The sequence below is a fragment of the Pristiophorus japonicus genome, chromosome 7 (genome assembly GCF_044704955.1).
Source record: "Pristiophorus japonicus isolate sPriJap1 chromosome 7, sPriJap1.hap1, whole genome shotgun sequence".
Lineage (NCBI taxonomy): Eukaryota > Metazoa > Chordata > Chondrichthyes > Pristiophoridae > Pristiophorus > Pristiophorus japonicus.
The window spans coordinates 18,416,834-18,432,190 of record NC_091983.1 but is presented as its reverse complement, the minus strand read 5'-3'; the positions used below and the strand labels follow the sequence as shown (position 1 = coordinate 18,432,190).

Sequence of the window (15,357 nt, the reverse complement as noted above, 5' to 3'; positions counted from 1 at the left end):
GGACAATCCCCCCTTGCCAGGAATCAGTCTGGTGAACTTTGGTTGCACTCCCTCTAAGGCACGGAGACCAAAACTGTACACAGTACTCCAGGTGTGGTCTCACCAAGGCCCTATATAATTGCAGTAAGACACCTAGTACTCGCTAGAGACTTCCACTCGTTCCAAATTCCCAATTCCCAATCTGTTTAAGAAAGAAAGAAAGACTTGGATTTAAATAGTGCCTTTCATGACCACCGGACCTCTCAAAGTGCTTTACACCCAATGAAGTGTAATCACTGTTGTAATGTAGGAAATGCAGCAGTCAATTTGTGCACAGCAAGCTCCCACAAACAGCAATATGATAATGACCAGATAATCAGTTTTTTTTGTTATGTTGATTGAGGGATAAATATTGCCCAGGACACCAAGGAGAACTCCCCTGCTCTTCTTCAAATTAGTGCCATGGATCTTTTATGTCCACCTGAGGGGGCAGACGGGACCTTGGTTTAATGTCTCATTCAAAAGATGGCATCTCTGACAGTGCAGCACTCCCTCAGCGCTGCACTGGAGTGTTATCCTAGATTTTTTTTGTGCTCAAGTATCTAGAGTGGGACTTGAACCCACAACTTTCTGGCTCAGAGGCAAGAGTGCTACCCACTGAGCCACAGCTGACACTGGTTAGGTGTATTCCTCTTAAGACTACTCTGTGCAGACCACCCTGGGAAGGGGAAAGAATTGGCATGGATTATTTTTGCTAATGAATTTTATGTGTGTGTTTCCTTTAGGTTAAGGAGCATCTTGCAAAGGGTCAACGAACACTGGCAGGTGAAGGGATGTCTCAAGTAACCAAAACCCTCCTGGATTTAACCCAGAGGAGGAACTTCTATGGCGGGGATCTACTGGCCTGTGTTGAAATTCTTCGAAATGTCACTGATACGTTTAAAAGAGCAAGTTATATCCCTTCATCCGATGATGTGCAGGTAACATCTCTGTCCACTAAATGTAGAAAGATTTTTGGAAATGTTACTGTTGCCAATACAAGAGGTGATTTTCTTCTTCACCGGCCGGGGGGGTAATCTGTTGGAGTGAATAATCCATCTGTAGAGTCTCCAGGAATTAAAAATTAATCTCCAGGAAGCTACCGCGAGCAACAAAGGAGGAAAATCATTTAAAAAAATGTTTTTTCCTTTCTTTGGACACGTTTGTTTATTAGTTATAACAATATTGGAGATGGGAATAAAGCTCTTTTACTGAGAATCAAGAATCATCCAATCGGGTAACAATTGGTGTGGGGTAGACGGGGTGTCACGAATAGAGAATTCAGAAGGAAGTTCTTTACCCAAAGAGTGGTGAGAATGTGGAACTCGCTACCTCAGGGAGTGGTTGAAGCGAATAGAGTAGATGCATTTAAGAGGAGGCTAGACAAGCATAAGAGGGAATAGAGGGTGATGCTGATAGATTTAGATGAGGAAAGACAGGAGGAAGTTCAAGTGGAGCATAAACGGCGGCAAGGGGTGGTTGGGCTGAATGGCCTGTTTCTGTGCCATATATCCTATGTAATCCTATGTGTCAGATGACCAAAGACGGGAGTGTGGGGGCGGGGCAGTTGAAGGCCGAAGGTCATGTGATGAAACAACCAGAGTTAGCGACCGTCCCCATCTGTCGTAGAACTGATCGCAAGATGAAGTGGTGAAGATGAAAATGACCCCATGATGTCGCTAAGATGTAAAACTCGCCAGTTAATATAAACGATATGGAGCATAAAAGGAAAGCACAAATGCTGGAAATGGGATAAGAAGATGAAGATGCATGATAGGTCAATCAGCATCTGAAAGGAAAAGATTAATACTCCAGGTGTTTGTATTGAAATCTTTATAGTCCAGCCTATCTCTCAACACTTTTAACACATGAACATGCCCAAAAAAAAGCAGTTCACATCAGCCAGCCAAGTCTCTGATGAACCGAAGCCTGCCTTGATATACACCCCATGGGGTGGAGTTTCAGGTCTCCCCACCTGGCGGTAGTCGGGTGGGAGTTCCCCAAAAGCAGTGGAAAGTGACCTTCTGCTCCCTTGTTGCTGTTGTTGCGGCAATGTTCCCCCGGGGCTTATTGACCAACAAGCCTGTCTTCATCTTTGAAGACAGCCTCTGTCTTAACTCTGGCTATTTCTAAAACCATTTACCCCATATGTCTACAGTTGTAATGTGTGCACCTGTGAGTATGCTCAGAGGTTTGTCGAGCTGTTGAATTGTGAGTGGCTAAGCCGGTTACGTGATGTTCACAAGACTCAATAAAACCCCAGCCAGTTGGGTTCAGGGGATCCACGATGAGGCAGGTGATTGTGAGCCTGGTGGATGAACTGTAATGTGTAGTGTGATTGTTAAACCTTTGCTAATAAACCAACTAATTCTTAATAGCAATGTGCTGCTATGAATTCTTAAGCAAAGAACCCATGAAGCACGTACATTACAACAGTCATATAAAAATAAAGTAGAGGACTCTCCCGAAACGTCACAGAAACACAACCTTGCTAATCATTTCAGCTGCTGATTGACCCACTGTTCATGTCCTGTAGTTATAGTTTATCATTTTGAGTAACCCAAAATCATAGATTCTTATGGACCAAAGGTCCACTGGCCAGGGAGAGGGGAAAGTGCAAGACAATCTCTATAGGTGGGCGGAGAATTAGAATTTGGGGCAGAACCTGAATTCCAGCCATATAATGTGCACAGGAAATTGCGTATTCTGGGGGGAGGCATTTCTTAAGCCCACTCCCCTTAGGTTCTTCACAGACGTTGGAGGCAGGTTGTGGGGTCGGGGTAGGTGTTTCTAGGCTGCTGAGAGCAGGTACGGGTTCCATTTTGGGTCTTCTAAAGGCAGCAGGGTACCTCTGTAATGTTTAGGCACCTAATTGGGGTGAGCATCTCTGTAGCGCCCCTACAGGTGTGGGCCGTCTCCCTTAATATGTACATGAGCTTATTCCTATGATTTGGAATGGGGTAGGGTGGGTGGGGAGGGGGGGGGGTTCAGCGGCTGCACAGAGTGCTGGTCCACCTCATTGGACCACAATCCCTTTACAAGGGTCCACCGAATTTTCAGGCCCTTACATTTTTTGGTGCGCTCGGCTAAAGTGCAATGCTCATTGTAAATGTGGAATTACTGAGTGATTTACCTTTAAACGATGGCTCTGAAACTTAACATTCATAAATAAAAAGTCAGGACTGATGAAGTGTTAGAATTATGATCTGTTTATTCATATGCAATTTGGCTTTTGATAAAGATCAAGCTTAATATCTGAAGCAACTATAATCTTTGGCTTTGAGCTTGTATGCTAATTTTCCAAAGATCTAATTTATTTTGACATGCTACTATATGACTCATATCCTTTCTCCACAGAATTTCTTTCAAATCATAAGCAACCTTCTTGAAGAGGAAAACAGAGAAAAGTGGGAAGATGCACAACAGGTACAACTCACTGTTTGCCTTTATACTTTAATGTTAAATACATGCGCAAGCATTTAACAGAAAGCTTAAAATGTAGATATTGATATGGAGCAAGATTTTGAAGATGGGGCAGCTCCAGTGTGTAGGCCGAACTCTGTCACTGAAAGTAGAGTGGAGCCGGGGGGAACACGCACTAATATCGGTGCAAAGGTTTGACTTCTTTTGGGTGCATTTTAATTGGTAACCATCTGAAGACATTGACGGACCCCTTCACAGAGCACCAAGAGCATAGGCCATCGGGCTAGGGTTCAAACCTGCAGTCTAGGAAACTGTGCACAAATTACACGCATGGGGGGGTGGGGGAGGAGGGGGGGAGGGGGGAGGGGGCTGATCTCACCGAGCCCACACTCGAAGGGGGTATAGTGAATCTGAGTTGCAGTGTTGTAGCCCTGTACCTGGCCCATACTCCTTTGGGTGTGGTTCGCCACTGGGAGTGTGGAATTGATTAATTTGCCCTCCTATGCATAAAACACTTGCTGAGGTGCAAATTGCACATTGATTTGGTTACAGCAAGATAAAGTAAAAAAGATGATTGACAGACAGAGGCCGAAATTGCCCTGTTTAGTGATGCCCGTTAACACCACTTGCGGGCGCTAATGGGGTATGAACGTTTTTGGCCGGTGGTGGGGGGGGGGGAGTGGTGGGTGCGGGAGAGTCATGGGAGTTAGCAGAGGTGTTGCCATGGTAGCGCCCCAGGATTCCGCGCAACTGACGTTGAGATAATTGCCATTCGCGGCGATCGCTTAGCATCACACGGCACCCCTTGTAGCGCCACGCGCCGATCCCATTCCGCCCCACGACAGACATTGGCCAGCGCCCCCCAAAGCTGCTGCGAGCGATGGCAGTGCCAGCCCGCGGGGTTGCCAACCTGGCTGACCTCCGCTCACGGGATGGAAGTTATAGGGGAGGTCAGGAGCGCCCCGCGCCCCCATCTTTCCGGTTTGGCCGACTCACCGGTCGGCCCGACTTCTTCTTCTGTTGGGTGTGGTCCAGGCCGCTGTCGTGCAGCCCAGTGTTCTGTTTTGGCCCCAGTTGCTCCCCAGAACCCGCTCCAAGAGGAAGTGGAGCGCGCGAGATTGCACTCTGCTTCCTGTGAGGGGCGGTAACCGCACTTTTGCGGCCGGGACGCGACTTACGCGTCGGGCGAAGGAAGACCCGCCCCGAGTCGATTACCGCCCCCAATTAGGGAGTTGAGGAATTTCTCCCCTCGTCCCAGTGTTAGGCTTGCACTAACCTGTGGAACTGCTTTTCAGAGGAAGTATTAACTTGGATGCAAATGTTTAAATACTGAGTCGCCGTTCAGAGCCAACGGTGTTGGAGCATGCTATCGAGTCTGAGAAAGTCTCTGACTTGCCTGTTGGCGTACCATTCCCCAGGTCTTTTTGGCTCCCTCAGCAATTGCCGATCATGGCACATCATTGGTAACAGAGTGAGCTGGGAACAGTGAAGGTTTTAAAAATGGGAATTTGGTGAGAGTGGGATTTGGGTGCAGAGGGGGAAAAGGGTGCTAGTAAATTAACTGAGGATCTAAAGCATGTTAACCTACCCCGCCCATTGGGATACTGGAGAGATCAAGTGCAACATTGGTTTTACACCCCGCCCGATATAAAACCAGCATTTTGCCTGAGCTCATGGGTTTCCCGCCTGGGGAGTTAGGTTGCAATAACCTGCTAAATGTTTAATTATTTACTCTACCTTTAAGTCATAACTACACATGGTAGATTAAGCGGCTACTAAACTTAAAAAATAGAAATGAACCAATAAGAGCCAAGGGAAAAATCTAACTATACTGCCATGTTGGGCGGACAATTATGCCCCTGGCTGCTGGCCCGGCCGAAACCCTCTCTGGTGACCCAGTGGACCGAACGTTAAAAATCGCGCAGGCTCTCCCCTTTAAGTGAAGGGGAGAGCCGTGGTGATGCGGCGCCGTGATTACATCATCAGTGCTACGCTGATGACTGACAGCGGCGGCCACTCTGCACCCCCCCAACTTCTACCCCTCTAGTGTGCTCACCGCTGCACGATGCACCCATCATGAGTGACTTCCGGTCCACCGAGAAAAAAAAAGCCAAAGAGCGGAATTTCGCACAAGAGGCCTCCGCATCTACCGTGGCGGTGATAAACAACAGAAATGGAATGCGTGCGCCCCGTTTCCAGCGGTGGTCAATTCCAGCCCCAATCTATTTTATAGCAATCAAAGTCTATTTACTCAGCAAACAACAAACAGAATCTATTTACTCAGCAAGCAGCAAACAGAATCTATTTAAAAAGAGTCTCTGTGATCTACTGCAAACAGAACTCATGACCAAAACTACAGCAACATTTCCCTATAAAAGCAATGATTTCGCCAGCCAAATGTAATGAGTGGAAGATAGTTACATACAAATTATGTGTGTAAACTTGATCCCAGTCACTTATGAAGAGGAAAATTGCAGAAAAAGAATGAATGAAATCAGCCTTTACCAGGTGAGCTGGTGCAGGTTAGCACTGAGCAGGATGATGTATAATGATTTGATCAGTCCATATAGTTGGCATTGACTGCATTAACCAAAATAAAGTATCAAAGGTCTCTTCCCAGATCATCTCATGCCCTTCCTCGCTGTGACTTGCTCGGCTCGAAAAATCATTTCTACAATTTTTGTAAAATCAGGCCTGTTCCTGTTGAATGCAGTCAACGCATCAATTGTGAACAGAATAAATGGGTCATTTTCCAGTTGGCAAACAGTGACTAGTGGGGTGCCGCAGGGATCGGTGCTGGGTCCTCAACTATTTACAATCTACATTAATGACTTGGATGAAGGGACTGAGTGTAATGTAGCCAAGTTTGCTGATGATACAAAGATGGGTGGGAAAGCAAATTGTGAGGAGGACACAAAAAATTTGCAAAGAAATATAGACAGGCTAAGTGAGTGGGTAAAAAATTTGGCAGATGGAGTATAATGTGGGGAAATGTGAGGTTATCCACTTTGGCATAAATAATAGAAAAGCAAATTATAATTTAAATGGAGAAAAATTGCAAAGTGCTGCAGTACAGAGGGACCTGGGGGTCCTTGTGCATGAAACACAAAAAGTTAGTATGCAGGTACAGCAATAATCAGGAAGGCAAATGGAATGTTGGCCTTTATTGCAAGGTGGATAGAGTATAAAAGCAGAGAAGTCTTGCTACAACTGTACAGGGTATTGGTGAGGGCACACTTGGAGTACTGCATACAGTTTTGATCTTCGTATTTAAGGAAGGATATACTTGCATTGGAGATTGTTCAGAGAAGGTTCACTAGGTTGATTCCGGAGATGAGAGGGTTGACTTATGAGGATAGGTTGAGTAGGTTGGGCCTATACACATTGGAGTTCAGAAGAATGAGAGATCTTATTGAAACTTCTAAGATAATGAGGGGGCTCGACAAGGTGGATGCAGAGAGGATATTTCCACTCATAGGGGAAACTAAAACTAGGGGGCATAGTTTCAGAATAAGGGGTCGCCCATTTAAAACTGAGATGAGGAGAAATTTCTTCTCTCAGTGGGTTGTAAATCTATGGAATTCTCTGCCCCAGAGAGCTGAAGAGGCTGAGTCATTGAATATATTTAAGGTGGAGATAGACAGATGTTTGAGCGATAAGGAAGTAAAGGGTTATGGGGAGCGGGCCGGGAAGTGGAGCTGAGTCCATGATCAGATCAGCCATGCTCTTATTGAATGGCGGAGCAGGCTCGAGGGGTCAAATGGCCTACTCCTGCTCCTATTTCTTATGTTCTTAAGTTTTTTATTAATACATCAACCTGTATATATGTTTGGAATGAGAGTAATTGGTGTTTTGTTTTTTTTCTTTTTGCACAGGTCTATCCTGGCTCGGTGGAGTTGATGCAAGTTATTGAAGATTTCATACACGTTGTCGGCATGGGGATGATGGATTTTCACAACTCCTACTTAATGACTGGAAACCTAGGTGGGTGAGATTTAGAAAACCTTATGTCTGGAGTTTGCTGACGGTTAGCCCCTCTGCTATGGCAAGCACTTACACGGATAGAGCTCAGCTTTCCCAGCAACTATGTATTATTTACCAAATAATCACCTCAGTGAAGTGTTTGTCGGGATTTGGGAAAATGCTGATCACTCGTCGGGTTCCCTTTGAAGGTTTTAAACAAACTTGGTTAATGCCAGTGTGCAGTGAGCTCTATCTTTGCTAGCCAAGTCTCTCTCTCTCTCTATTTCTCAAATGCCTCTCTCTGAAATGTAATTTTCGAGTCTTGCTTTGTTCCTGATTGTAATATATATATATATAGCTCCATCCAGTGGACTACTGTGGCATTGCAGCCATTGCTGTTTACAGCAATAAAGAGGGAGTCACCTAACTGGGTTCCTGAAGTTGTCAGCCATCTTAGAGCCGTGTGTTTGTGAGTTTGTGCCGAAAACATACAGCGCTATTCCTTTATATTTATGAAGTACAGAGATATAAGTTGCTTGGAACTGATACCCTTTCCTAATTTTGGATCAAGAAGAGATTATGTCATGTGGAGTGACTGGAGAATTTGGTATAGTTCTCCTTAGAGCAGAGAAGGTTAAGAGAAGAGTTAATACAGGTGTTCAACATTCCGAGGGGTTTTGATACAGTAAATAGGGAGAAACTGTTTCCACCAGTAGAAGGGTCAGTAACCAGAGGACACAGATTTAAGGTAATTTGCAAAAGGACCAGAGGGGAGATGAGGAGAATTTGTTTTATGTAGCAAGTTGGTGTGTCTCGAATGCACTGCCTGAAAGGGAAGAGGATTCAATAATAACTTTCAAAAGAGAATTAGATCTATACTTGCAGGGCTGTGGGAAAAATGCAGGGGAGTGGGACGAATAGGACAGCTTGTTTAAAGAGCCGGCACAGGCACGATGGGCCGAATGGCCTCCTTCTGTACTGTTTGATTGTATGATTTTATGATTCTAAGATTTACTAAGTCAGGTATATGGTAGCGTACAGGGTAGATGCTTTTGCACAACTATATCCTTTGATTCTCATGAGCAGTCCCCACTGCAGTTAAGATACTAGAGGAATAAGCTTTGATGGGCCGAATGGCCTCTTCTCATCAATGTGATTGTTTCCAATGGGAATTTTTCAATTTCCTGCACTAAAGAAAGAAAGCCTTGCATTTACATAGTGCCTTTCATGACCACCGGACGTCTCAAAGCACGTTACAGCCAATAAAGTACTTTTGGATTGTACTCACTGTCATAAGGAAGGAAGACTCAAATAATCTTCTGGAAATACAAGGGGACCGAGGGTCTAGTGAGAAGGAACAACTGAAGGAAATCCTTAATAGACGGGAAATTGTGTTAGGGAAATTGATGGGATTAAGGGCTGTTAAATCTCTGGGGCCTGATAGTCTGCATCCCAGAGTACTTAAGGAAGTGGCCCTAGAAATAGTGGATGCATTGGTGATCATTTTCCATCATTCTATCGACTCTGGATCAGTTCCTATGGACTGGAGGGTAGCCAATGTAACACCACTTTTTTTAAAAAGGAGGGAGAGAGAAAACAGGGAATTATAGACCAGTTAGCCTGTCATCAGTGGGGAAAATGTTGGAATCAATTATTAAAGATGAAATAGCAGCCCATTTGGAAAGCAGTGACACGATCGGTCCAAGTCAGCATGGATTTATGAAAGGGAAATCAGGCTTGACAAATCTTCTGGAATTTTTTGAGGATGTAACTAGTAGAGTGGACAAGGGAGAACCAGTGGATGTGATGTATTTGGACTTTCAAAAGGCTTTTGACAAGGTCCCACACAAGAGATTGGTGTGCAAAATGAATGCACATGTTATTGGGGGTAATGTACTGACGTGGATAGAGAACTGGTTGGCAGACAGGAAGCACAGAGTTGGGATAAACGGGTCCTTTTCAGAATGGCAGGCAGTGACTAGTGGAGTGCCGCAGGGCTCAGTGCTGGGACTCCAGCTATTTACACTATACATTAATGATTTAGATGAAGGAATTGAGTGTAATATCTCCAAGTTTGCAGATGACACTAAGCTGGGTGGCGGTGTGAGCTGTGAGAAGGACGCTCAGAGGCTGCAGGGTGACTTGGACAGGTTAGGTGAGTGGGTAAATGTATGGCAGATGCAGTATAATGTGGATAAATGTGAGGTTATCCACTTTGGGGGCCAAAACACGAAGACAGAATATTATCTGAATGGCGGCAGATTAGGAAAAGGGGAGGTGCAACGAGACCTGGGTGTCATGGTACATCAGTCATTGAAAGTTGGCATGCAGGTACTGCAGGCGGTGAAGAAGGCAAATGTTATGTATGTCTTCGTAGCTATGGGATTTGAGTATAGGAGCAGGAAGGTCTTACTGCAGTTGTACAGGGCCTTGGTGAGGCCTCACCTGGAATATTGTGTTCAGTTTTGGTCTCCTAATCTGAGGAAGGACGTTCTTGCTATTGAGGGAGTGCAGTGAAGGTTCACCAGACTGATTCCCGGGTTGGCAGGACTGACATATGTTCCCGATGTTGGGGAAGTCCGGAACCAGTTTACACAGTCTAAGGATAAGGGGTAAGCCATTTAGGACGAGAGGAAGCTTGCAGGGAACATTAAGACGGACTGCAAAAGTTTCTATAGATATGTAAAGAGAAAAAGGTTAGTAAAGACAAATGTAGGTCCCCTGCAGTCAGAATCAGGGGAAGTCATAATGGGGAACAAAGAAATGGCAGACCAATTGAAAAAGAACTTTGGTTCGGTATTCATTAAGGAGGACACAAACAACCTTCCGGATATAAAAGGGGTCAGAGGGTCTATTACGAAGGAGGAACTGAGGGAAATCCTTATTCGTCGGGAAATTGTGTTGGGGAAATTGATGGGATTGAAGGCCGATAAATCCCCAGGGCCTGATGGACTGCATCCCAGAGTACTTAAGGAGGTGGCCTTGGAAATAGCGGATGCATTGACAGTCATTTTCCAACATTCCATTGACTCTGGATCAGTTCCTATGGAGCGGAGGGTAGCCAATGTAACCCCACTTTTTAAAAAAGGAGGGAGAGAGAAAACAGGGAATTATAGACCGGTCAGCCTGACATCAGTAGTGGGCAAAATGATGGAATCAATTATTAAGGATGTCATAGCAGCGCATTTGGAAAGAGGTGACATGATAGGTCCAAGTCAGCATGGATTTGTGAAAGGGAAATCATGCTTGACAAATCTTCTGGAATTTTTTGAGGATGTTTCCAGTAGAGTGGACAAGGGAGAACCAGTTGATGTGGTATATTTGGACTTTCAGAAGGCTTTCGACAAGGTCCCACACAAGAGATTAATGTGCAAAGTTAAAGCACATGGGATTGGGGTTAGTGTGCTGACATGGATTGAGAACTGGTTGTCAGACAGGAAGCAAAGAGTAGGAGTAAATGGGTACTTTTCAGAATGGCAGGCAGTGACTAGTGGGGTACTGCAAGGTTCTGTGCTGGGGCCCCAGCTGTTTACATTGTACATTGATGATTTAGACGAGGGGATTAAATGTAGTATCTCCAAATTTGCGGATGACACTAAGTTGGGTGGCAGTGTGAGCTGCGAGGAGGATGCTATGAGGCTGCAGAGTGACTTGGATAGGTTAGGTGAGTGGGAAAATGCATGGCAGATGAAGTATAATGTGGATAAATGTGAGGTTATCCACTTTGGTGGTAAAAACAGAGAGACAGACTATTATCTGAATGGTGACAGATTTGGAAAAGGGGAGATACAACGAGACCTGGGTGTCATGGTACATCAGTCATTGAAGGTTGGCATGCAGGTACAGCAGGCGGTTAAGAAAGCAAATGGCATGTTGGCCTTCATAGCGAGGGAATTTGAGTACAGGGGCAGGGAGGTATTGCTACAGTTGTATAGGGCCTTGGTGAGGCCACACCTGGAGTATTGTGTACAGTTTTGGTCTCCTAACTTGAGGAAGGACATTCTTGCTATTGAGGGAGTGCAGCGAAGGTTCACCAGACTGATTCCCGGGATGGCGGGACTGACATATCAAGAAAGACTCGATCAACTGGAGTTCAGAAGAATGAGAGGGGATCTCATAGAAACGTTTACAATTCTGACGGGTTTAGACAGGTTAGATGCAGGAAGAATGTTCCCAATGTTGGGGAAGTCCAGAACCAGGGGTCACAGTCTAAAGATAAGGGGTAAACCATTTAGGACCGAGATGAGGAGAAACTTCTTCACCCAGAGAGTGGTGAACCTGTGGAATTCTCTACCACAGGAAGTTGTTGAGGCCAATTCACTAAATATATTCAAGAAGGAGTTAGATGTAGTCCTTACTACTAGGGGGATCAAGGGGTATGGCGAGAAAGCAGGAGTGGGGCACTGAATTGCATGTTCTGCCATGAACTCATTGAATGGCGGTGCAGGCTCGAAGGGCCAAATGGCCTACTCCTGCACCTATTTTCTATGTTTCTATGAGATGAGGAGAATCTTCTTCACTCAGAGAGTTGTTACCTTGTGAAATTCCCTACCGCAGCGAGTTGTTGATGCCAGTTCATGGGATCTATTCAAGAGGGAGTTAGATATGGCCCTTACGGCTAAAGGGATCAAGGGATATGGAGAGAAAGCAGGAAAGGGGTACTGAGGGAATGATCAGCCATGATCTTATTGAATGGTGGTGCAGGCTCTAAGGGCTGAATGGCCTACTCCTGCACCTATTTTCTATGTTTCTATAATGTGGAAAACACAGCAGCTAACTTGCACACAGCAAGTTACCACAGACAGCAATGTGATAATGACCAGATAATCTGTTTATTGTTATGTTGATTGAGGGATAAATATTGGCCAGGACAGCAGGGATAATTCCCCTGTTCTTCTTTGGAACAGTGCCATGGGATTTTTTACGTTTACCTGAGAGAGCAGACAGGTTTAACATCTCCTCTGAAAAGCAACACCTCCGACAGTGCAGCACTGGAGTGTCAGCCTAGATTTAAGTGCTTTTTGGAGTCAGACTTGATCCCACATCCTTTTGACTCAGAGGCAAGTGTGCTGCCCACTGAGCCACAGTCTGACTGACTAAAGTTCTGGCCCCTATAAGTGAGGTGGCTGATTTGAGCATGGGCTGTGGGCATAACTGCACTGTCAGTGGCTCAAGTTAATTTCCCACAGGAGATTTCTTTTTGTCCCATTGATTTGAGCTGATTCTAAACTTATTCCCAGAGGCGAACAGCCATGATAGTAACTCGCTGCTCCTGGTGCAGAACTTCACGTGCCAGCGATGCCTGTCGGGCGCAGAGATCAGCAACTCCCATTTAATTTCCCATCGACTAAATCAGATGCAGGGAATATCCGACAGAGCCCACGGGCCCTTCTGTCCAAATTGCTGATTCTCACACTGAGGGGCTGATGCTCTGTACCGGGAGCGTGGGTTCCTCGGCCCGTGAAATTCTACAGGGTGCTTCTCCTGGCCTCTGGAAAGGGTCTCCCCATCTGCTGTGGAGATTCAACTCCTCAGCGAGCATCTTTTGTCTTTAACAGGTTCCCCGCCCGAAGGTCAGCCTGATTGACATGTGTGGCTTCCAATTGGGCAGGGAGGGCTCTGGAAGGGCGGGTAGATCCCATCCCGGGGGGGGGGGGGTTGATCCCATGGGGAGGTACAATCTTTGACCCTGGGGGTCTTTGTATGGGGGGGGCGGTGGTGGTGCGGTCTGATGATGGGGAGAGCTTGGTTGGCTAGGAGGGTGGGGGCAAGCACTCCCATTCTTCCTGGCCCACAAGCAGTTCTGTGAAGGCACTTACCTCCTCCCCGAAGCTATGTCCGCCTCCCTTCGGGTGCCGGGTTTCCCGAGGCCTGGGAAATCCGGCCAGCCAGGGTTAAACCTGCAAAGAAGGTTAAATCAGAGGCTGCCTCCTTCATTAAAATATTTAAATTGCCAAACCACCTCCTGAGAGCGGGTTGGCTGCCCACCCCGTGCCCCGCCTCCAGGGATCACAAGCATAGTGGTAATATTATTGGACTAGTAGTCCACAGGCCTGGATTAATAATCTGGAGACAAGTGTTCAAATCCCACCATGGCTGCTGTGGAATTTAAATACAGTTAATTAAATAAATCTGGAATAAAAAGCTAGTATCAGTAATGGTGACCATGAAACTACTGGATTGTCGTAAAAACCCATCAAGTTCACTAATGTCCTTAAGGGAAGAAAATTTGATATCCTTACCGCTGTGCAGCGAAGGTTCACCAGACTGATTCCCAGGATAGCAGGACTGACATATGAGGAACGATTGGATTGACTAGGCATATGGTCACTGGAATTTAGAAGAATGAGAGAGCATCTCATCGAAACTTATAAGATTCTGACGGGACTGGACAGGTTAGATGCAGGAAGAATGTTCCCGATGTTGGGGAAGTCCAGAACCAGGGGTCACAGTCTAAAGATAAGGGGTAAACCATATAGGACCGAGATTAGGAGAAACTTCTTCACTCAGAGAATTGTGAACCTGTGGACTTCTCTATCACAGAAAGTTGTTGAGTCCAGTTCGTTGGACATATGCAAAAGGGAGTTAGATGTGGCCCTTACGGCTTAATGGATCAGGGGGTATGGAGAGAAGGCAGGGGTGGGATGCTGAAGTTGCATGATCAGCCATGATCATATTGAATGGCGATGCAGGCTCGAAGGGCCAAATGGCCTGCTCCTGCACCTATTTTCTATGTTTCTACCCGGTCTGACTCCAGACCCACAGCAATGTTTTTGACTCTTAACTGCCCTCTGAAATGGCCTAGCAAGAAGCCACCCAGTGACACCGACATTCTGCAAACGAATAAAACAAATTAAACCCAGAAGTGGAAGGATTGGAGGCAGGTTTCAGATATTTTACATTTTAACCTCTGTCGCGACCCCAACCCCGGTGTTTTTGGGTGTTAAAATTCACCCCTATGGATTCAATTTTGAAGAACGCATATCAGGAATTGGTCACTTACTCTTACCCCCACCCCCCCCCCTCGCCTCGATTTTCTTTCTATCTAGAATGACCCCCATGTGAGTCTGGTGCTGCTGGGGAGATGGGAAAGGTGTTACATCTGTTTGAGGCAGCAGGCCAGGTATCAATGGTCAAGATGTGAAAGTGGATAAAGATTCTAGAGTTTTATCCATAAATCTTTAGGGATTAGGGTGTGTTTATGCAGAGCTTTGTGTCAGCTGATTAGACAGGTAGGATGGAGTGTTTGATAGGGTGGTTCACAAGTTGCCTGTGAAAGAAGTAATCTCAATGGACCGAGTGGCATTTTCCTATTTCATGCCTCCTTATGTCAGGTGCATTTTCTGTTTCATCAGCATCTTCTCCCATTATCGTTACCAGTGTCATAAGATGCGTAGATCCGCTCCTTATTGAAGCTATAAATTCGAATAATGTAACTAATTGCTTCTTGGATGGCTTAACTTTCTGACGGGAGCTTGACTCAGTGCACTCAAAAGCAGAGTGTAGGAGGGTTGGCAGTTAACATCACAAGCCTCTCTAAAATCCTTTCATCGTCTACAGTCCAAATGCAAGGCCAGTGTTCTTTATGCGAGCCTGTCTTCATTTATTAATGTAGCCATACAGCTAATTCTCAAACAACAAGCAGAGAAGATTTACAAGGATGACACCAGAAATACGAGGATATACATTTCAGGAAAGGATGAACAGACTGGATCTCTTTTCTTTTGAAAAAAGAAGGCTGAGGGGTGACATAATAAAGGTATTTTTGAAAGGTTTTGATCGAGCGGATACAGAGAGAATGTTGCCACTTGTGGGGAAGAGCATAACTAGAGGCCATCAATATAAGATCGTCACCAAGAAATCCAACAGAGAATTCAGGAGAAAATTCTTTACCCAAAGAGTGGTGAGAATGTGGAACTCGCTACCACAGGGAGTGGTTGAAGCGAATAGTAT

At 45.6% G+C, this 15,357-nt stretch overlaps 1 protein-coding gene across 1 annotated transcript in view; it reads left to right on the top strand.

Moving 5' to 3' along the window:
* adgrb3 (adhesion G protein-coupled receptor B3) overlaps window positions 1-15,357 on the top strand; it is a 920,563-nt gene that overhangs the window by 504,695 nt on the left and 400,511 nt on the right. The window contains exons 10-12 of the mRNA XM_070884862.1: window positions 765-959; window positions 3,376-3,444; window positions 7,317-7,425. Coding sequence (XP_070740963.1) covers window positions 765-959; window positions 3,376-3,444; window positions 7,317-7,425 — 373 coding nt within the window. The remainder of the gene's footprint in view (window positions 1-764; window positions 960-3,375; window positions 3,445-7,316; window positions 7,426-15,357) is intronic.